Source organism: Portunus trituberculatus, chromosome 17 (genome assembly GCF_017591435.1).
Source record: "Portunus trituberculatus isolate SZX2019 chromosome 17, ASM1759143v1, whole genome shotgun sequence".
NCBI classification, from domain to species: Eukaryota; Metazoa; Arthropoda; class Malacostraca; order Decapoda; family Portunidae; genus Portunus; species Portunus trituberculatus.
In genome coordinates this window covers 277,607-300,475 of record NC_059271.1, presented here as the reverse complement: position 1 = coordinate 300,475, position 22,869 = coordinate 277,607, and the positions used below count along the sequence as shown (strand labels likewise).

At 39.3% G+C, this 22,869-nt stretch overlaps 1 protein-coding gene across 1 annotated transcript in view; it reads right to left on the bottom strand.

Annotated features, from left to right (window-relative positions):
* Positions 1-226: 226 nt before the first annotated feature.
* Positions 227-22,869, bottom strand: part of LOC123505166 (dynein beta chain, ciliary-like) — a 116,262-nt gene continuing 93,619 nt past the window's right edge. The window contains exons 55-83 of the mRNA XM_045256326.1: positions 15,969-16,084; positions 15,745-15,868; positions 15,356-15,589; positions 14,775-14,879; positions 12,460-12,615; positions 12,056-12,184; positions 11,540-11,693; positions 11,211-11,353; positions 10,566-10,735; positions 10,014-10,152; positions 8,370-8,534; positions 7,708-7,901; positions 6,830-7,034; positions 6,142-6,306; positions 5,770-5,910; positions 5,433-5,603; positions 5,089-5,237; positions 4,644-4,811; positions 4,218-4,350; positions 3,891-4,034; positions 3,583-3,720; positions 3,157-3,382; positions 2,875-3,050; positions 2,449-2,691; positions 2,003-2,185; positions 1,570-1,743; positions 1,115-1,263; positions 848-980; positions 227-531 (exon numbers count right to left, since the gene is read on the bottom strand). Coding sequence (XP_045112261.1) covers positions 370-531; positions 848-980; positions 1,115-1,263; positions 1,570-1,743; positions 2,003-2,185; positions 2,449-2,691; positions 2,875-3,050; positions 3,157-3,382; positions 3,583-3,720; positions 3,891-4,034; positions 4,218-4,350; positions 4,644-4,811; positions 5,089-5,237; positions 5,433-5,603; positions 5,770-5,910; positions 6,142-6,306; positions 6,830-7,034; positions 7,708-7,901; positions 8,370-8,534; positions 10,014-10,152; positions 10,566-10,735; positions 11,211-11,353; positions 11,540-11,693; positions 12,056-12,184; positions 12,460-12,615; positions 14,775-14,879; positions 15,356-15,589; positions 15,745-15,868; positions 15,969-16,084 — 4,689 coding nt within the window. The 3' untranslated portion in view covers positions 227-369. The remainder of the gene's footprint in view (positions 532-847; positions 981-1,114; positions 1,264-1,569; positions 1,744-2,002; positions 2,186-2,448; positions 2,692-2,874; positions 3,051-3,156; positions 3,383-3,582; positions 3,721-3,890; positions 4,035-4,217; positions 4,351-4,643; positions 4,812-5,088; positions 5,238-5,432; positions 5,604-5,769; positions 5,911-6,141; positions 6,307-6,829; positions 7,035-7,707; positions 7,902-8,369; positions 8,535-10,013; positions 10,153-10,565; positions 10,736-11,210; positions 11,354-11,539; positions 11,694-12,055; positions 12,185-12,459; positions 12,616-14,774; positions 14,880-15,355; positions 15,590-15,744; positions 15,869-15,968; positions 16,085-22,869) is intronic.

Sequence of the window (22,869 nt, the reverse complement as noted above, 5' to 3'; positions counted from 1 at the left end):
CACACACACACACACACACACACACACACACACGGCCCAGTAGCTCAGTGGTTAGAGCGCTGGCTTCACAAGCCAGATGACCGGGGTTCGATTCCCCGGCCGGGTGGAGATATTTGGGTGTGTCTCCTTTCACGTGTAGCCCCTATTCACCTAGCAGTGAGTAGGTACGGGATGTAAATCGAGGAGTTGTGACCTTGTTGTCCCGGTGTGTGGTGTGTGCCTGGTCTCAGACCTATCCCAAGATCGGAAATAATGAGCTCTGAGCTCGTTCCGTAGGGTAACGTCTGGCTGTCTCGTCAGAGACTGCAGCAGATCAAACAGTGAATTACACACACACACACATATACAGTTCTGCTTGTATTTAGACCTCTACACCTGCAGGAGCAAAGCGACACCAGCCAGGATCCACTTAGCAGGCTTCTCTTTGGTCTTGAGGTTGAAGGTCCAGACATAGGTTGGTCCTCTCTGGCGCGTCTTGTAAAGAGGACACTTATACAAGTTCCTGTTCTCTGCTTTGTCTTGTGTAATGGCCTTGGGAAGAAAGAACAAAACTGATGAGATAGAGAAATGAAGAGAAATCCAAATTTTGATTACAATTCAGTAAAATAAAACATTAAATGACAAAATCATTAAAATATCCTTAGTGAAAATATGTGGAAGATGCAAGACAAATATATATTGAAACTGAAGATGAAATCCAATAAAATTGTTACATATGTATGAAGACTAGATACAGTAAAGTGGCCAATATCTAACATGGGATGAAGGAATTACCTAATTATGAAACTTAAAGCAAGAAAGAAATAAAAATATGGACAAAGAAGATACTTGATATGAAAACAGGCACCTTTATAAATATGACAGGCATCAGAGGATGGAGTTCCTTCACCCTTGAATCAATGAGGATTGAGTTCTCATTGTCCCACGAAGCGCCCTCTAGGAAGAGGCCATGCACATAGGCTCCTTCTCGTGGTGCTGACCTAGAGAGAGATTTCATTCTATTGGCTGATTCAATGTATTCTCCTGAGTAAGGCTAATACTGACAAACTGCAGACCATGAAACATTCTTAAAAAGTATGGAGGAAAATCCATATAACAAAAACTTTAGCCTTACGTGAAATCCTCTTTATTTTTCTTTGTTACGTCACACTGGAGGCACATCTGATCAAGAGGAAGCTCACTCTTACGTGCAGTGCTCTGCATGATTGCTGTCAAGAAACTTTGTGGATTGAAGAACCCTGCCAGCCACACAGCCGGTGGCACCTGCAACAATACAAGTTTGGTGACCAATGTTGGATCCAAATTTTTTTTCTTTTAAGGTTCAAACACTTATAATAAATAGATCATTTTAGTGTAAATGCAATAAAAGATTTCTATCAATATTGTTAAATGTATTTAAATACTAGTCATGATGAGGAGTAGCCAGGGATTGAACCTTTTGCTGGACAATCAAGGCACAATTTTTTTTCTTTCCACCTGAGTCATAATAGTTAGCAAGACACAAGTGGATGTTGGTTGGCCTCAACTGTGCCACCAATAAATGAGAGAAACATGAACAGAAGGTCTGACCTGGAAGTCTGTTACCCATATTTCGATTTCCTTCACTCTCAGCAACAGGTCGGCATACCAGGTGGTCAGGCCAAGAGTAGAAGCATAAGCTCGGGCAGTCCATGGATCTGGAACTTGATCCAGGAACAAAGACTCACACAGGTCTTCCATTGCTGATGTCATCTTCAGCTCTCCCTAAGGAAAATGAAATGAAAGGAATACATTAAGTCAATGTCTGCAGGATGCAAGATTAGGAAACAAGGGAAATCTTTCATTCTTTCACTAGTTGATTAACAGCTTAATAGTGAAGATCTTGTATCGAGTAAGTCCTGTGCAATACTTTTTTGCACTGTAACTTGTATTTATAATTCAGCATCCTAAACCTATACAAATGTCTTCACAGTGGAGCACATCACTGAGTGTGGGATCCTGCTGGACATGCAAGAGCTATTACCTTAAAGCCAAGATCCAGCTCCTTGAGAGAGGACCTTATTGACCTGGTGAGGAGGTTCATGCGCTCACATTCTTGGAAAGCAACCACAACATATGGAGTTCGTTCCTCCACTTTCCCAGTAATGTCCGTCATGTTGAACTCCTCTGGCAACTTCTCAAGAATTTCATCCAGTGTCTGTTTCACCTATCATAAATATTTATTTCTATACCAACTTCTCCATAACAAACTGTAAAATATGTCTAACTGCAAATGTGGTGATACAGTAATTTTATATATTTTATTATGCACAAGTAAGTGACAAGATTACATGTTCTAAACTAAACAGATGAAGAGATAGATAGAATTAATGAAGCATAGTCTTCTATCTTAAAAGTTACACATGACTCCTATACAGAGACAGTGGGCTACATATATGCATTATTAGTTAATAGTTGTGGCCAGCATACCTTGTCCTCCCTTGTGATGACAACTCCCCCTGAGTTCCCCATATCCCGTGGCTGGAGCTCAAACACTGTCTTAAAGAGGTGCTCAGATGTCATGGTGAGAAATCCAATCTCTGCATTAGGGTGAAGTCCATAGAGGTGTGGCGACTCACTAGGGAGGTATGTGTCTATATAGCTGTGGTACCCAGAGTAATCAAGGTTTGGAGGGCATGGAAAGCTTGGTGCCAAATTCAGCTCACCATCAAGCTGAAATTAAAATAAGTCTTTGACAGGCACATCATATATTACATTACATTTTGAAGTCAAGATTATGCAAAAAATTACTCTCCATGTCCTGTATGAGTGCTCCTAGTTGAGTTTCAAGAAGACCATTTTCACAACCAGATAGCTAACTTAGAAAGAAACTTGTGCATCTTTTAAGACAGAAACCTGATCAGGGTGAAGAAACTCCTCCAGATAGGTTCGGCAGAGCACTCTGTCCCAGTCATCCGTTATGTGTCCACCATACATGATCTCACCAAACAGATAACGCAGGTCCTCCCACGGCACCTTGCTGTTGGCCTCCAGGTAGTTGTATAACACATTCACACTAATGGTGAGGTCTCCTGTGTACACATAGTAAAAATGAGGTAAAGAATGCAAACAGTACCTGCGTTTGATAAATCAGTACCCCAAACAAACCTATCACACAGAATAACACATCATACTGACCTGTATTGAAAGGATAAGGTCTATTCCAACCCTGAGCCCCAAATTTCCTCCTTTCAGCCACACAGGCATGGAAGTAACAGAGGGAGAAGAGTATGGATTTAAACTCTGCTTCCTTAGAGCACATCTCCAAAGTCTCCTGTGTGAAGTTCTGGAGTGCCTTGTGGAGATTGGCTTGCATTCCTCTAGGGGGTTCATTGGTTATCTTGATAGCTGATTCAAGTATTCCCTGATGAAAAAAATCATTGGAATTTAGTTTTCAGTGAAAATTTTTCAGTTGCCAAATAATACTGTAGTACGTATATGTATATAAGAAAATGTAACATGATCTACGTACTATAATTGTAGATTATTTTGGGCATAAAACAATATCAGTTTGTACATATCAAATCTGATAACAAATATGATATTTTACTGCTATGGAGGCACCTGTGGCAAAATGTGGTTCTCAGGGCGGTTGGCGGGCTCAGCACTCATGAACACACGGTAGTCTGAATGAGCAGCGTCAGAATATGCCTCAAGCTTCTTCTCAAGGCGAGGCAACCACTGGCGCACCAAGTGGATATTCTTCGACACAGAAACATTACAATCAGAACCTTGGGATATTGTGGTCATACTGGCATACTAACAGAGACTGATTTTAACAAAAAGACAAAAATGAACACAAAAATGCATGTAAACCAACATCAATGAGTTTAATCCAGACTTACTAACAATGAAGCTTGAGTAACACAAACCTGTAAAATAACCCAATGACCTTCTTTGGCAGCAACCTTGAGGGCTTCCTCTGCTACCTTCTCCTGACCCTGACCAAGGGAGACATTGTGCAGCCTCCCATTGTCACATGTGTAGCCCAGACGCTGGCCAAGCTGCTCCACTTCCTGACCAAAATTATGAAACCAATAAGCATCAGGAAAATTGAATAGGTATATATGAGTATCAAAGGAATTTGTCTTAAGAGAATATATGGATTATTATATTGGAATATATCTAAAAGAATTTCTAACTTTATTTTGCTCTCTTTTTACTTCTTGAAGGTATGCATCTGTGCAAAAAAGACCTACTTTCAGTGGATTAACACCAGGAGAGAGAATGAAGAATATTGGTGTGGATGGTCCTGACTCCTCATAACTCTGTGAGAAATCTATGTTCTCCCCTTCTACATATTTCTTCCCCATTCGCTCCTCAATAAAAGTTCTGAAAATCAAAAGCACTTTATCACATCAACTTTGCAAGAGATATTAGAAACACATCAGCTGTTAAAAAATTCAAGTTTTCTTCATTGTTCAAGTATCACCACTATGAAATATATTTAGTTCCAATGGTGGCTGAGTACACACTAAGCAGTGAATTGAAGTAACTTTCCACCAAATTAAGTGTTGGGCAAACAGCTACACATACTGACTTTCTGCTAAACAAGAACTACATGTAGGCCTGATGGCTTCTTGTAGCCTGTCTTATTCTCTTATATTCTGGTGTTCTAGACTTACTGCATGGCGTGAGTCATGCGGTCAGGTCTCAGGGCTCTCATGATAATGAGTCGCTGCACATCAGAGCGACCCTTCCACTCTCCAGGCAGCTTCTCCCTCTCTGGCGCCTCACACTCGCAGAACATCCTCCATCTTTTTACACTGTTTTCTATGTCACGATCCAAATTCCTAGAGATATCAAGAACAAGTATTCTGATAAACTCAACATTTTCATAATAAACCTTTCAGATTTCATGTACTTAGTTCACTGTTTTCTATATCATAATATAAACTCCTAAGAAATACAATGAGCAAATAACATGATAGACTACATTTCTTATGGTAAGCCTTTCAGATATCATAAACTACACTCTTCTTTCCCTAGTTGCATCATTTGTTTTAGTTCCCCTAAGAGAATGTTACACACTTTTCATTAGTGAAATAAACAAAGTTCATGCTACTGTACCTGAATTCATCAACTTGTGAAAGGGATCGAATGGCACCCCAGCTGTTGTTGGTGAGGAAGTCAATCGGGGAAACCACATTTGGTTGGATGGGAAACCGTAACAAAAGATCCAGTTCTGCTACCCCAACCTGGCCTTGTGATGCAAGAACCTGTGACAACAACATTTGTTTACTGTCCGTAGAACCACTGTCTTAAAAAGCATTTCTTAACATTTCTTGACAATTATCACACAGTACTGATAGCTAACTTCTAGAAAGAAAAGGCCACTACCTACAAGGTTCTTGGAGATGAATTGAGTAAATTAGAACAGAGGAATGAGTTTTATTAATCACATTCCTTCTAACCTGGAAAGTCATTTGTGCAGCAAAAATAAGTTTGTCCTTTTCAAACAGGCCTCTTGTAGTGTACAGGAAGACACTGTGAGTAATGGTATCAATAAGTGATGACACCCTGAGTTTTACATCTTCATTAGCTTCAGAACGTTCTATAGCCTTGTGGAACACAACTCTGAAAGCCTGCAAATATACAGCAGTGATAAAAGCATAAACATGAATGAGATGTGATGGCTTTATGCTCACACTATCATAATGCAAATAGAGATTATGAACATCAAAGTAAATAATATGATACTATTGCTGTATATTCAATTCAAACTGGGAATATGGAAAATGTGATGCAAACCTTCAGTGAGAACTGGTATATGGGGTTTATCTTGTGGAGATCATTAAGGATGAAGTACAGAAGAGAGGCTCTGGCTGCCGCAGGTCTGTACAGCTCTCTGGCTTCATCAATTTGCTGACTAGTCACCCTTGCCTCAGCCACCTGTGTAATTACACACACACACACACACACACACACACACACACACACACACACACACACACACACACACATTATTAAGATCCATTCATGTTACCAAGTTCAACATGGTGGGCATTTTGTTTTACACTTTTTGTTGCTCTTCGGCAGTTTTTCCCTCTTACATTAAAAAGAAGAGAAAAATGCACAACAGTCTAGGTGTAGAATGGTATGAGCTGTTTTACTTTCACTAACCTTCTCCTGGATCTCCTGTGCTGTGGCCTTTGTATGCTCCAGATTCTCCACCAGTGCAGTATCTCCCAGAAAATTGCCCCCAGCAGAAGACAACCGACTCAAGAGATCATCCTCCAAATGCTTCAATTGTATCTTGAAGTCGTTTTGTTGCTTTGTTAGATTGTACTGTTGATGAATGAAGAAATTATTATTGCCAATTAGAATTCTCATATACATGACCACAAACCACTACACATTTAAGTCTATGAATAGACTGAAAAAACAAATAAATAAAACTTGTCTCTTAATGCAGGGGCAAAGAAAGACTTGATATGTGAGAAGACACAAAGAAAATTTGAGGATGGAAATATGTATGAATGACATTGAAAAAAAAGTATAGCTCCTACAGAATACCTGTGTATAGAATGCCTGAAACAGATTAGAAAAAAGATGGAGACAAGAAGTATGCATCAATTAATGAAAAATGGATTAATATTGATACAGAGAGAAGGTCTCATAGTTAAAGCTCAAGCCACATATACTACAGTTAGATGAATAAATCTAGGTATATATATATATATATATATATATATATATATATATATATATATATATATATATATATATATATATATATATATATATATATATATATACACACATACACACAGTCCTACATTGTTGTCCCAATGCTATATACGAAACAGACCTTTAGCTCCTCCAGGTCAGGTCTTTCAGCCTTCACCACTTCAGCAAGGAGTTGATCTTCTAGACCATCTCTTGTCACTGTGAAATTGATGAGTGTGCACTGGGCTTGCAACTCCGGCTTGTAATGAGGATTTGCAAGTTTAGTGTGAAGTATTAATTGAAATGAATCATTGAATTCAATTTCCCGGTCTCCAATTTTGAGAGCCCTGTGAACAGATGAGACATGCTGTGAGAAGGAAGTACTACATAGTTTAGTACAAATAAAGAAGGTGATGGCTGAGAGCATTAGAAAAATCATCATTAATGAGCTGTTAAGACAGAGACTTTTTTATTTTTAACAACTGTGTCATACATCGCAAAAATATTATATATATATATATATATATATATATATATATATATATATATATATATATATATATATATATATATATATATATATATATATATATATATATATATATATATATATATATATATATATATATATATATATATATATATATATATATATATATATATATATATATATATATATATATATATATATATATATATATATATATATATATATATATATATATATATATATATATATATATATATATATATATATATATATATATATATATATATATATATATATATATATATATATATATATATATATATATATATATATATATATATATATATATATATATATATATATATATATATATATATATATATATATATATATATATATATATATATATATATATATATATATATAGCAAATGTAAGTGAAATGAATATTTAATATGCCTGAATATCTCTACATACATCATAACAAAAGATTAAGTTTTAGAAATACTGCTAAGACAAATTCATTTTTACCTTCCTCTCTTAATGAGGTTCTTTCCAATCAAGGGATCAAGCACTGGATCAAGGTTCTCAGGCAAGTTTTCAATGAGAACAGTATTGCCTCTAGTAATAGCCAACTCTAGAGTGTCCAAACAATGCTTCTGGTCAAGCCTCACAACCACCAACTGCTCTCCATATTTGGCTTTAATCCATTTGATGCCTTGAAGCTGCAACGGGAGATTGCCAAATGAGTTCACCATGTCCAACTCAATTATATTCTCGTTGAACCATAAAGAAAAGAAAGGTACATACAGTACATCATTATCACTTAAAATAAAACCAGATGTAGTAGTAGTAGTAGTAGTAGTAGTAGTAGTAATAGTTGTGGTGGTGGTGGTGGTAGTAGTAGTAGTAGTAGTAGTAGTAGTAGTAGTAGTAGTAGTAGTAGTAGTAGTAGTAGTAGTAGTAGTAGTAGTAGTAGTAGTAGTAGTAGTAGTAGTAGTAGTAGTAGTAGTAGTAGTAGTAGTAACAGCAGCAGAAATAGTAGCAACAGAGGTACTACCGTATACCATCAATCATAAAAATAAAACAGTACCACCAACAGCAACAACAATGGAGGCAAAATTTATTACCAATCATTGTTGCCTTCACTGGATTCTTTATTAATGAGTAGCTGCCCTGACCACAACACTCACCTGTGGGTCAATGATGAGTGGCCAGCGATCAGAGTTGGTGAGGATGATGGCATTCTCTGTTGACATTCTATCTGAGGGAAGACCTTCATTGTTCCACACAGCAATGGTGGCATCATCAGTCAGAAGCTTGATGGGATCCAAGTTATGGGTGATAGGGATGATTGGCTGTGTAGAAAAAAAAGGCAGCTGTTTAAGCAATATGTTCTCACATTACTGTTTCTCTTATATCATAAGCTAACTTCTTTTTAAGTTTTTCTTTTGACAAAACTTATCTTACTATTGTTCTTTTCTGTATATATAAGTAAAGATCCAATGAGTGCCTCTTTTGTTCACTTTTCTAAACACACACACACACACACACACACACACACTGTTTACAGCTGGAACAGCAAGGCAAATATAAATGAATATATACAATTCAATTACAAGGTATACATATCACGAAACAATTTCACATTTTGAACACCTTGGTATGCACTGTACTGCACATATACATTTTCACAACCTGTCAAGCAAGAAGATAAAGATTGCCATTTGATACACTACTGAAAAAAATCAGAGAATGTAGGGTGCACTTCAGAGGCAGAGCCTGAAATTTTTACAACAGAGTTAAGAAATGGCATAACCCTACAGAAGAAAACATTCCCGTCAGCCGTAGAAAATGCTATACACTACATAAGAAAACAGCTAGACTACAGTAATTACAGTACTACAGAAATATTATTTACATTTATATGATATACAAGTGAATACATACATGGTTTTTCAAAATGGATAAATAGAAATATTCAGAGTCACCACGAACATTTGCGCGCAGAATGTAGACATAAGCGCAAGTCTGAAGAAAGTGTTTTTTGAGTATATATAAATGAATGAAAGGGAGAATCTTCAGAAAAGAGAGAAGAATGGCATTATGAAACAGAATGAGTAAGGGGCAGAAATAAGATTTTGCATAACATATGCTGGAGCAGTTTTGTCAAAACCATTGTTGGGGGAGGGAGGGAAACTCAAAAATAAGCAAGGCATCAAAGATAATGCTATAAAGAAGACTATATAAGTAGTATTATTTAAACAATATAGTACATTCAGGACTGAAACTTCTCTAGAGAACAGGGTGCTCTAGAAGTTAAGCACTGCATACATACACACACATATGCACACAAATACATACACACATATGCACACACACCGGCACACAGACACACAAACATATGCACACCCATACAAGGGACAGAAAAGTGGTCAGATATTGCATTTCTACAGGAACACAAGGAAACATATAGCCAGGCTGGCCTGCATTTGGAGATCAGAAAACATGTGGAGTTCTAGACAGACATCATCACTAGCTGACTGCAAGATGATGGAAGTAAGTACAACAGCGTGCAAGATGAAGGCAGACAAGTTAACAAGTTAGCGAGGAGAGTTAACTTGTGCCTGAAATCAAACCCATTCAATTTCTCACGTTCTTAGTCTGCAGGAGGCGTCATCCCCCGGGGCCACAGGTCATGATGGTAACGAGATATGGAGTCGCCAATGATGGGAATAAAGACAAAAGGAGTAAGAAGACTTGCATTAATGATACGCATAAAAAAAAACGTCAATCTTGCAGAAAAGTCACACAATATGAATGGACACAGTACTTACGTTAAGCTTCTGCAGGAGAGGTAACCACATTTTGTCCATCAAGTCACGACGGTAGTGTTTGGTGAAACACCCAACATATGATATGAAGGCTGACACCAACAGAATATCTCCAGGCAATGTCTTCTCTGAAGTGTGCATGCTGAGGAAAAGGAACACTACACTTACAGATAGAAAAGTTTACTTTCTTTAGTTCAGAATGTAAAAGGCAAGAGACACAGTGGATTTTCAGGAGATGGGTGGGAGAGTCAAAGATGGATAAATATAGTTTCTCTCTCTCTCTCTCTCTCTCTCTCTCTCTCACACACAAACACACACCTAAATGAAGAAATTACCTCCGATCAGCTCATAGCTATGGACCACAAGTCACACAGTATGAGGGAAGAGAAACTCTGTCTCTATCTATTCAAAGATTTACAACCCACAACTCTTGATGTGAACTAAGCATGTTTATCATTACACCCCAGTGCTCTTATCAGTACTCAGGACACTGAACAAATAATGGACCATCCCTGAACATGGATATCATGACCACTAAATGTGGAAAGTACTTACTGTGACACAGCCTCTGACCACCGAATCTTCTCAGATGATAGGCCACCCACTAGACGGTTAGCAAGAGCAATGGTGTGAGCTGTGCTATTTGCTTCTTTTTCACACCTCATCTTTTCTGCTGTTGCTTTATCAAACTCAGCTCTTAAGTGGCCTAGTTGTTCCTCCAAGCTCTGAAATACAGGTGTTAACAATGAGTGATGTTTTTCTTCTTGTTACGTTAAAATGCAGTGCTTTCTGGACATAGACATCTGTGGTTCAAGTCTCTCATGTGACAGACTTTACTATTCTGACTGACCCTATGTGATGAAGCTTCTGCTTTGAATGGCAGGGAATAGATTAGGAGCTAGCTTAAAGATTTGCAGTCCTGTAGTCTAGCAAAAATAAGAAGATAACAATAAATAATGTGAACGAACAATGATACTGAAATAGTTTGAACAAAACCCAGTAATTTTAAGCAAATCCCATGCTATAGCAAGTAATAAGATTTGGACTTATGGTTTATGTTATTAGACTTCAGCATAAGATTTGTTCATATTTCATACAATGGTGATCGACAACATCATTTCAAAATTTTGTTCAGCATAAGATTTGTTCATATTTCATACAATGGTGATCTACAACATCATTTCAGAGTTTTGTTCTTACCTTGATCTTTGAGGTAATTGAAGTGAGACGTGTTTGTGCAGCTGCAAGTTCTGCATTTGCCTCCTCAAGAGCTCGTCGCTTGGGTTCCACATCACAGTACACCTCATAGAACCTGATTATGTTTATAACCCATGAACACAAACCTGAAAATGACAGCAACTTGTATCTCTCTGACAAATGAATATAGGGAGCTTGAATATATTTAAGTTTTCATTTTCAAAGCTTAAAGTTGAAGCATAACATATGATTTCAGGATTTCATGCTATATGTCAGAACTAACTTTAAAAATGTAATAAATTTCACTGTACATTGTTTTAGATTATCATTACCTGCAGCAGCAACAGATTTGGATCTGATGAAGTCTGGATTGAACTCTGGATTTTCAAGGTATGGCTGAATAGCCTTAATGATGTCAGGATGGATGTCTTCTTTGTTGTAATTAATCAGTTGATCAAGGAACTGGTCTACTTTAGCCATCACCATCTGTACAGACACGATTACCTTGTCAAGTACCACAAAATAATACAACACCAGGTACCCTATCATTCATAAATTATCTCAGTCACACTCAATATCCTATCCTCTGCTCTATTTTCCCAGAATCACTTCACAGATGTCTCCTATGTAATACAGATAACTCAAAAAAATGTCTGAAAATGTGTGTGCAGATCCTGTATAAAACTATGTCCAAGACAGATGAGATTATCTAGAAGTACTTTGTTGAAATATCATAGTTCACCACCATGCCAGACCACTAACTTTTAGGAATACGTGCATTGTTTAAAGAACTATCAACCAGTACTGGTTCCTAGTGAGGAGAGCAAGATCAGCACACAGTCACTCACCTTGGCAGCTTTCCATGAGCGGTCTTTAGGAATCTTGCCATTGGGAGCAAGGAGGACCATGACAGCAGCCGTCACACTCGACACTCCTGATGGAGGCGACCCAAACGACTTCAGCTCCGTCAGATTGGCCTAAGAGGACAATTTACAAAATACAGCTTAATGTTTAAGAATTAAGGAAGCAACATAAGAAATCTTATTCACATCTGCTGCATTTACAGTAATTACACATGGTTTTCCTCTAAAATTAGTTTAAAAGCTTTTGAGGCAATTTTTTGAAGTAGTGATTTGATGATTCATACATATTTACCAGTAACTATGTTGTCATGAAGAAAACATATGTTCCCCTAAATCTTCTCTTGCTTACAAATTTTTCAAGCATACAGATGCCAATATGAGAATCAAACCTTGTTCAGTGTATTGAGGGCTTCTTTTGCTGCTTCCAGTGCTGGTTCAGCCTTCACCAAATCTTCCTCACATTCCTTCCTCCGTTTTGCTACCTCAGCTTCAATAATAGCTACTCTGCGTTTTTCCTCATTGGCCACTTCATTCTCCTTTGAGACCTGTTTCAGAATGGTATGATATCAGACGACACATATCACTCAAAATAACAACTATCAATGGCATGAAATATAGACAGTAATGAGAAAATGTTTTTGTTAGGTAGTCTATTTATCAGTACAGTAAGTCCTCGTTATACAGTAGATATGGGTTCCTGAAAACCTTACTGCGAATCGAAATTACTGTATACCAAACCCATTATAACATGTAATAATAGGGAATGTGTTCCAGCACGTCAAAAGTCATCCCTACAGAAATGAAAATACATGAAAATAATCATATAAGAAAAAAAATGTAAAGTACTGCGCAAAAGAAATACAGAAAATGTTTACCTTTCACTCGCCATGTACTCGTATTCTATCAGATGATGTCCCTCCCGAGGCTAAGGGACAGTAGGGATTTCAGCCCTTACTCGTCTTCCGCTGAGTGGGCAGACTACTCTTTCGCTTTACCTTGTGAACTCCAGCAGTGTCTGCAGAGTGTTTTGGGGCCATTATGGGTGCATCAGTGTGTGTTGTGATAATATCCACAAAAAACACACATAAGAATTTCACTTGTGTTCAGTGAAAAACGCAGGAAGAGACTGATTGTTGTTGTGACGTCATCCATGTCAAACTTCCCGCGCCACCCCAGCTCAGTGCTCACTGACAGCTGACTTTTGGCAGGATGTTCGGGCACTTTGGCCTGTTGTTTACATATCGCTTGTGGACACTGGGCTAGCTGGAGTGTTCATCAAACTCTCCACAGTGCTGCAAACAACTAAACATGCCGAACAATTGCTCAGTGTTTAGATGCAATAACAGCAGGTTTAGGCATGACTTGAGCAGATACCGTATCTGTGAATTTTTCTTATTGTATATAGAATCGAGGGTAGTAATTTCCAAATACCGTGTCTTCCGCTGAGTGGGCAGACTACTCTTTCGCTTTACCTTGTGAACTCCAGCAGTGTCTGCAGAGTGTTTTGGGGCCATTATGGGTGCATCAGTGTGTGTTGTGATAATATCCACAAAAAACACACATAAGAATTTCACTTGTGTTCAGTGAAAAACGCAGGAAGAGACTGATTGTTGTTGTGACGTCATCCATGTCAAACTTCCCGCGCCACCCCAGCTCAGTGCTCACTGACAGCTGACTTTTGGCAGGATGTTCGGGCACTTTGGCCTGTTGTTTACATATCGCTTGTGGACACTGGGCTAGCTGGAGTGTTCATCAAACTCTCCACAGTGCTGCAAACAACTAAACATGCCGAACAATTGCTCAGTGTTTAGATGCAATAACAGCAGGTTTAGGCATGACTTGAGCAGATACCGTATCTGTGAATTTTTCTTATTGTATATAGAATCGAGGGTAGTAATTTCCAAATACCGTGTCTTCTGCTGAGTGGGCAGACTACTCTTTCGCTTTACCTTGTGAACTCCAGCAGTGTCTGCAGAGTGTTTTGGGGCCATTATGGTGCATCAGTGTGTGTTGTGATAATATCCACAAAAAACACACATAAGAATTTCACTTGTGTTCAGTGAAAAACGCAGGAAGAGACTGATTGTTGTTGTGACGTCATCCATGTCAAACTTCCCGCGCCACCCCAGCTCAGTGCTCACTGACAGCTGACTTTTGGCAGGATGTTCGGGCACTTTGGCCTGTTGTTTACATATCGCTTGTGGACACTGGGCTAGCTGGAGTGTTCATCAAACTCTCCACAGTGCTGCAAACAACTAAACATGCCGAACAATTGCTCAGTGTTTAGATGCAATAACAGCAGGTTTAGGCATGACTTGAGCAGATACCGTATCTGTGAATTTTTCTTATTGTATATAGAATCGAGGGTAGTAATTTCCAAATACCGTAACTGTGAATTTAACAAATAATGAAGTGCCGTATAACGAGGACTTACTGTACCAGTAATAGATACTCAGCTATTACTGAAAGTTGCATGTGAATTGTTGTTGTACTATACTATGTACCTTTCACTTCTGTTAAGCTTTCTGAACAATTGAATATATAATATGACATTCACTTGCAATCACATTTCCTTACCTTTGCTGTCTCGGCTTCAACTATGCAAAAGTTGCATGTGAATTGTTGTTGTACCTTTCACTTCTGTTAAGCTTTCTGAACAGTGGAATATATGATATGACAGTCACTTGCAATCACATTTCCTTACCTTTGCTGTCTCGGCTTCAACTATGCGAATGAGCTTGTCAGCTGCCTCATTTTTCTTTTGTAGCTCAACCTCCTGAGTAGCCAACTTGGCTTTCAAGTCATCAACCTGTGAATAAGTAATGTGATTGTAGCCAAAATAAACATAGCCTTATACTACAAAATAAACTTGAAACAAGCAGCATTATGCAAATTATCTTTTGATTAACTAAAAAAAAAAAAAACATTATTAGTAGTAAGTGTGTTATACCTGATAGTTAGAGAGAGAAAAGGAATGACAACTGAACTACATGTATGTCTTAAGAATGCACTGTCTTTGGAGCATTTAGAAAGAGAGAGAGAGAGAGAGAGAGAGAGAGAGAGAGAGAGAGAGAGAGAGAGAGAGAGAGAGAGAGAGAGAGAGAGAGAGAGAGAGAGAGAGAGAGAGAGAGAGAGAGAGAGAGAGAGAGAGAGAGAGAGAGAGAGAGAGAGGAGAGAGAGAGAGAGAGAAAGAGAGAGAGAGAGAGAGAAAAAGAAAGAGAGAGAGAGAGAGAGAGAGAGACTATACTTATTGTGTAATTCATAGAATTCTTAAAGCATACTCACTTGAGCAGAAGTGGTTCTCAGCTTCTCTAAGCCATTCATGAGGCGTTCAATTTTTCCCTGGAGGTCTTTGTGTTTTGTAGTAAGAAGGCTGGAGTACAGGGAGATAAAGCCCAAAAAAGTCTTGGGTGTGGTGTAGTTGTAACGTCGGTCATTGGTAAGATAGATGCGGCTCATCTCATTCACTGAGCCATGGACGTGGGCCATGAACTTTGACACAGAATCTCGTAGACCTTCCTGCAGAGCAAGAACCAATGTATGTAGCATGCACAATGCACAAATCATTCTTGACTAGAGACAGCAGGACAAAGTAACTAAGTAAATCATTTTGATCAGTATCTACAGGTTAGCTGCAGTAACACTGTGAGAGCAGAATTGCTGAGATCACCTACCGGTAAATACTCAATGCCAGCCAGGAAAGTTTCAGACACTGACACTAAAGCTTCCTGTGGCCACTCATGGAACCAATCAATTGTGGTGCAGCTAATGATTGCCGGAAATTGGCGGGCTCTCACTCTGCTCATACATTAGGAAAAAACAGGGCCTTGATTAATTCCATTTCATGGAGTAAACATTATTTTCAAAGCATATTAGAAAGTCATCTTATGCATCATACCTGAGAGTTGAACCCACAGGAGAGAAACACAACACCATTTTGAGATTCTTTCTGACGCGATCAATGAAGAACCTCCAGCAGTTGTCCCGTGTGTCCTGCTGCCCTGTGCTTTTCACCTGAGTTGGTGAGTGAATGCAGGTACAGTACATTGCAAATGTATTTTATGAAGGCACAGTATATACATGTTAGTAAGTCGCAAATAATCAACCTAAATAAGAAATATACAAACAAATATGAAACAAATATACTATTCACAAAATACAACAGTATGTCATTCACTTCTTGTCTGGATCACTGTATAAATCTTAGACCAATGATGAACCATGCAATTGGTGCTTTCACAAATTATATATATGATTCATATTCAGATTGTATATACACAAACAATATTATAAAGAGTCTTTGCTTCACTTACTAAGGCACTGTCATCTGACAAGTGTATACATCTGCAATGAATTTCCCTTGACAATAAAGAAAAGCAATAACATGTTCAATACTAATGTAAATGTTAAAACTTTAGACATACTATCCTTGAAAACCATCTAAATCTTTCATCATGAAAAATAAAAGATGTCATGCAACAGTACAGAACAGAACAGGGGATGCAACAAATCACTGACTGAAATTATCAATGATAGTGAATATTTAGGTTGACCTTAGCTGGCATATGGAATATATAAATGTACAACTGTGAGACACAGTTGTAAACACCCTCTGTCACTGCCCTGTGTTCAGGCTAATTAAAATGCAAACATTGCTAAGCTACACAAAAAAAAAGGCTTTCTGCTGCACATGACCGCAAAAGAGGAATGTGGACGGGTCTTAGCTATTGTGGTAGAACAGCTCAGGACTACAGTGGTCTTCAGGACTACTGAGTGGAATAGTCAAGGCCAAGGTGGGAGAGTCCAGGCTACTCTAAACACCACAGAGTTAGCCTCCAGACAACCAATACAAAACAAATACCGTACATATGACATGTGTGTGTGTGTGTGTGTGTGTGTGTGTGTGTGTGTGTGTGTGTGTGTGTGTGTGTGTGTGTGTGTGTGTGTGTGTGTGTGTGTGTGTGTGTGTGTGTGTGTGTGTGTGTGTGTGTGTGTGTGTGCATGACAACTCACTTACATGGCTGTCTGGGAGCTGCCTCCATTAATGTGAGGGACACAAAAGTGTCCTACATGCTGGTGGCCCAATGTAAGACTGGCGTGTTCTGCCCTACGTACTGACGCGATGGGACCCAGCACTAACAGCCGGTAAAATCTCCTTACAAAATTTGTCAGTACTATAAAAATTCAAGTCTTCTACACAAAAAAAGGAAGGCGCAGATTGAGAAGTTGAGTCGACGACCTGTGATGAGCAGGCGAAGAGGCGACGAGATACATACCATCCAGACGTCCTTGTACTCCCGCTGATCACCAAAAGTTGCAGGGCAGAAAAGCACATCACCGTTAATCACAGAGATCACCTCTCTTGGGTGCTTTATCTATAATATGAAGACAAGACAAGGCAGACACAAGCAAGACAACAGAATGCTTCGCCAGTTCCACATGTCAAAGTTTGTAATTTAAGGTCTAATGCAGAGGGTTGTTTTATAATTTCTTACTGTGATACATGATTAGTGTGCATGTTTGGTGCAAAGAATACATGCAGAGGTGGCAAAGATAAATTGATATGTTAAAATACACGCTTGTTTCTTCAGCTATGGCAAGTATGTCAATTATTTTCTATATATGTGCTAGGTTGAATTCATAATGCAACATAAAAACTTTCACTGTGTGTTTGTGTGTGTGTATTTACCTAGTTGTATTTACCTAGTTGTAGTTTTACAGGGCTTTATGCTTGTGTGGCCCAGTCTCCATATCTACACTTATCCAATTTTTCTTCAAAACTATGCACACTCGTTGCTAACACCACTTCTTCACTCAAACTGTTCCAGGTCTGAACACATTTTTGCGGGAAACTATATTTTTTAACATCTCTCAGACATCTTCCCTTCCTCAGTGTGTGTGTGTGTGTGTGTGTGTGTGTGTGTGTGTGTGTGTGTGTGTGTGTGTGTGTGTGTGTGTAATTCACTGTTTGATCTGTTTGATCTGCTGCAGTCTCTGACGAGACAGCCAGACGTTACCCTACGGAACGAGCTCAGAGCTCATTATTTCCGATCTTGGGATAGGCCTGAGACCAGGCACACACCACACACCGGGACAACAAGGTCACAACTCCTCGATTTACATCCCGTACCTACTCACTGCTAGGTGAACAGGGGCTACACGTGAAAGGAGACACACCCAAATATCTCCACCCGGCCGGGGAATCGAACCCCAGTCCTCTGGCTTGTGAAGCCAGCGCTCTAACCACTGAGCTACCGGGCCGTGTGTGTGTGTGTGTGTGTGTGTGTGTGTGTGTGTGTGTGTGTGTGTGTGTGTGTGTGTGTGTGTGTGTGTGTGTGTGTGTGTGTGTGTGTGTGTGTGTGTGTGTGTATTTACCTAGTTGTAGTTTTACAGGGCCTGAGCTTTATGCTCGTGTGGCCCCGTCTCCATATCTACACTTATCCAATCTTTCTTTAAAAGTATGCACACTCGTTGCAGACACTACTTCTTCATTTAAACTGTTCCACGACTCAATACATCTTTGTGGGAAACTATATTTGTGTGTGTGTGTGTGTAATTCACTGTTTGATCTGCTGCAGTCTCTGACGAGACAGCCAGACGTTACCCTACGGAACGAGCTCAGAGCTCATTATTTCCGATCTTGGGATAGGTCTGAGACCAGGCACACACCACACACCGGGACAACAAGGTCACAACTCCTCAATTTACATCCCGTACCTACTCACTGCTAGGTGAACAGGGGCTACACGTGAAAGGAGACACACCCAAATATCTCCACCCGGCCGGGGAATCGAACCCCGGCCCTCTGGCTTGTGAAGCGCTCTAACCACTGAGCTATCGGGCCGTGTGTGTGTGTGTGTGTGTGTGTGTGTGTGTGTGTGTGTGTGTGTGTGTGTGTGTGTGTGTGTGTGTGTTTCATTGTTTGATCTGCTGCAGTCTCTGACGAGACAGCAAGACGTTACCCTACGGAACGAGCTCAGAGCTCATTATTTCCGATCTTCAGATAGGCCTGAGACCAGGCACACACCACAAACCGGGACAACAAGGTCACAACTCCTCGATTTACATCCCGTACCTACAGTGTGTGTGTGTGTGTGTGTGTGTGTGTGTGTGTGTGTGTGTGTGTGTGTGTGTGTGTGTGTGTGTGTATTTACCTAGTTGTATTTACCTAGTTGTAGTTTTACAGGGCCTGGGCTTTATGCTTGTGTGGCCCCGTCTACATATCTACACTTATCCAATCTTACTTTAAAAGCATGCACACTCATTGCAGACACTACTTCTTCATTCAAACTGTGTATTTACCTAATTGTATTTACCTAATTGTAACATACGGGAAAAGAGCTATGCTCGTGTTGTCCCGTCTCCATATCTATTAATGTCCAGCTTTTTCTTAAAATCATGAATATTCCTTGCGTTGACCACTTCCACGTCTAAACTATTCCATGCTTCCACCCTTCTATGAGGGAAGCTATATTTTTTCACATCTCTCCTATAAGTGGCCATTTTAGTTTTTCCCATGCCCTCTCGACATTCTTTCATTCCACATACACAGATCTTCCCTATCCATTTTTCCATGCCAATCATCACTCTGTATATTGCTATCAGGTCTCCCCTTTCTCTTCTGTTTTCCAGGGTCGGAAGTTGCATTCTTTTCAGTCTGTCTTCATAAGTCAAATCTCTTAAGTCAGGCACCATTTTGTTGCAGCCCTCTGTACTTTCTCTAGTTTCCTTATGTGTTTCTTTAAGTTCGAGCCCACTGTATTGTTGCATATTCAAGCCTCGGTCTTATCATTGCAGTAATTATTTTCTTCATCATTTCTTCATCTAAATATACGAACGCCACTCTTATGTTCCTCAATAAGTTCAATACTTCTCCAATTATTTTGTTTATATGTCTCTCTGGCGATAGGTCATTGGTAATTGTCACCCCAAGGTCTTTTTCTTCATGACTGGTTTTATGTCTTCATTTCCTATCTTGTACATACTCCTGATTCTTCTTTCACTCTTGCCAAACTCTATTTTCTTGCATTTTGTCGTGTTGAACTCCATTTGCCATGTACAGCTCCATTTCCATATTCTGTCCAAGTCTTCCTGGAGTAGTTCGCAATCTTTGTCACATCTCACTTTTCTTAACAATTTTGCATCGTCTGCAAATAGGCTCACATAACTGGACACCCCATCCACCATGTCATTTATGTAGACCCAAGCCCCATTCTGATGGTCTGTCCTTAATTATTGTTCTCATTTCTCTTCCTACCAAAAGTCTTCCATCCATTTTAGTAAACTGCCATGCACTCCTCCTACCATTTCAAGTTTCCAGATCAGTCTCTGGTGTGGTACCTTATCAAAGGCCTTTTTAAATCCAGATATATTCCATCAGCCCAACCATCTCTTTCCTGTATTACATCTATCACCCTCGAATAGCGAACATTACTGGTGCCAACACTGATCCCTGTGGAACTCCACTCTCCACCAAGCCCCATTCTGATGGTCTGTCCTTAATTATTGTTCTCATTTCTCTTCCTACCAAAAGTCTTCCATCCATTTTAGTAAACTGCCATGCACTCCTCCTACCATTTCAAGTTTCCAGATCAGTCTCTGGTGTGGTACCTTATCAAAGGCCTTTTTTAAATCCAGATATATTCCATCAGCCCAACCATCTCTTTCCTGTATTACATCTATCACCCTCGAATAGTAACATATCAGGTTTGTCGTGCATGAACGCCCTTTTCTAAAACCAAATTGACACTCACAAAGTATGTCATTTTTCTCCAAGAAGTCTGTCCATCTATTCTTCACCACCCTCTCACACATCTTAGCTACCACACTTGTAAGTGACACTGGTCTATAGTTCAATGGGTCTCTCTTGTTACCTGATTTATAAATTGGGACAATGTTAGCTCTTTTCCAGTCTTGGGGCACTACACCTTCCCTTAATGAGGCATCAATTACTTCACAAACTTTTTCTGCCAGTTGCTCCTGCATTCTCTTAAAATCCATCCTGATACCCCATCAGGTCCCACAGCTTTTCTCACTTCTAAACTCCCCATCATATTCTTGATCTCCTCCACAGTTACTTGAAACTCCTTCATAATCCCTTTCTGTTCCATTACCAGTGGTTTGTCAAAAGCAGTCTCCTTTGTGAATACCTTCCAAAAGCATCCATTCATAGCCTCTGCCATTTCCTGGGATCTTCACTGCATACTCCATTTACTTCTAAACTTTCAATACTTTCTCTATTTTTGATGTTGTTGTTCACATGTCTGTAAAAAGCCTTGGTTGGTCTTTACATTTATCAATTATATCCTTTTCTTGTTTCTTTCTTTCTTCTCTTCTAATCAACACATATTCATTTCTTGCTCTTTTGTAACTTTCCACTGCTTAATCCGTCTTTTCCTTCTCCACCTCTTCCATGCATCCTCTTTTCTTGTTCTAGCCTTTTCACATCTATCGTTAAACCAGTCCTGCTTTCCAACTTCTCTATGTTGTCTTATTGGTACAAATTTTTCTCACCTTCTTTGTATATTTTTATAAATTCCTTCCACTTTTCATTTGCTCCTTAGCACTCTTGAATTTCATCCAATTTGTCTCTTGAAAGAATTTCTTTAGGTTTCCAAAATCTGTCTTGGCATAATTCCATCTTCCCACTTTATATTCTTCATTTCTTCTAGATTTCTCTTCATCTATCACCTTGAACTCCAAAACTGCATGATCACTCTTTGCTAAAGGGCACTCCACCATCATCTCCTCAATGACCATTGGCTCTGTACTAAAGACCAAGTCCAGTCTTGACGATGCTCCTCTCCTCCAAACCTAGTATCTTCTTTGACCCACTGAGTTAACACATTTTCCATTGCCAGTGTCAATAGTGTATTTCCCCATGTTGTCTCTGATCCTTCCATTGACCAGTCCTCCCAACACACCTCTTTACAATTAAAATCTCCCATCATTATAGTTCGTTCACAGCCACCCAACATTTCTTCCAGACATGTTCCTGTATCACTTATCATTTCTTCATATTCCTGTACTGACCATGCATTTGTGTGTGTGTGTGTGTGTGTGTGTGTGTGTGTGTGTGTGTGTGTGTGTGTGTGTGTGTGTGTGTGTGTGTGTGTTTGTATTTACCTATTTGTGTATTACAGGGCCTGAGCTAAGCTCTCTGTGTCCTGTCTCCTTGTCCATTCCTGTCATATCTCTCTTTCATCTGATTGACACACACCGCATCAACGACATCACTGCTCAGTCTATTCCACTTATCAATGCTACGATGCGGGAAACTGTATTTTCTCACGTCATTTAGACAGATGTCCTTTATTAGCTTTTTCCATGTCCTCGGAGATGATTACTTGTGGTCACCTTTATCAACTCTCTGTCCAGTAAGTCAATCTTGTTCACCAATTTATACATAGTTATCATGTCTCCTCTTGTTCTTCTCTCTTCTAATGTGGTCAGCCCCAGCTTCCTCAGTCTTTCCTCATAGTCTAACTCCCTGAGTCCTGGTACCATCCTTGTTGCCAGCCTCTGTACCCTTTCTACCTTCTTCACATTTTTCTTCATATGCGGTGACCAGACACATGCTGCATATTCTAACTGGGGTCTTATTAAGGTACATAATATCTTCTTCATCATTCCTTCATCTAGGTAGTGGAATGCAAGGCCAATATTTTGAAGCATGTTGTATGTTTTCCAAAAAATCTTGTTAATGTGTTTCTCCGGTGACAAAGTGTTTTGCAGTTACTCCTAAGTCTTTCTCCTCATTGGTCTCTTTAATTTTCTCATCACCCAGCCTGTAATCCCAG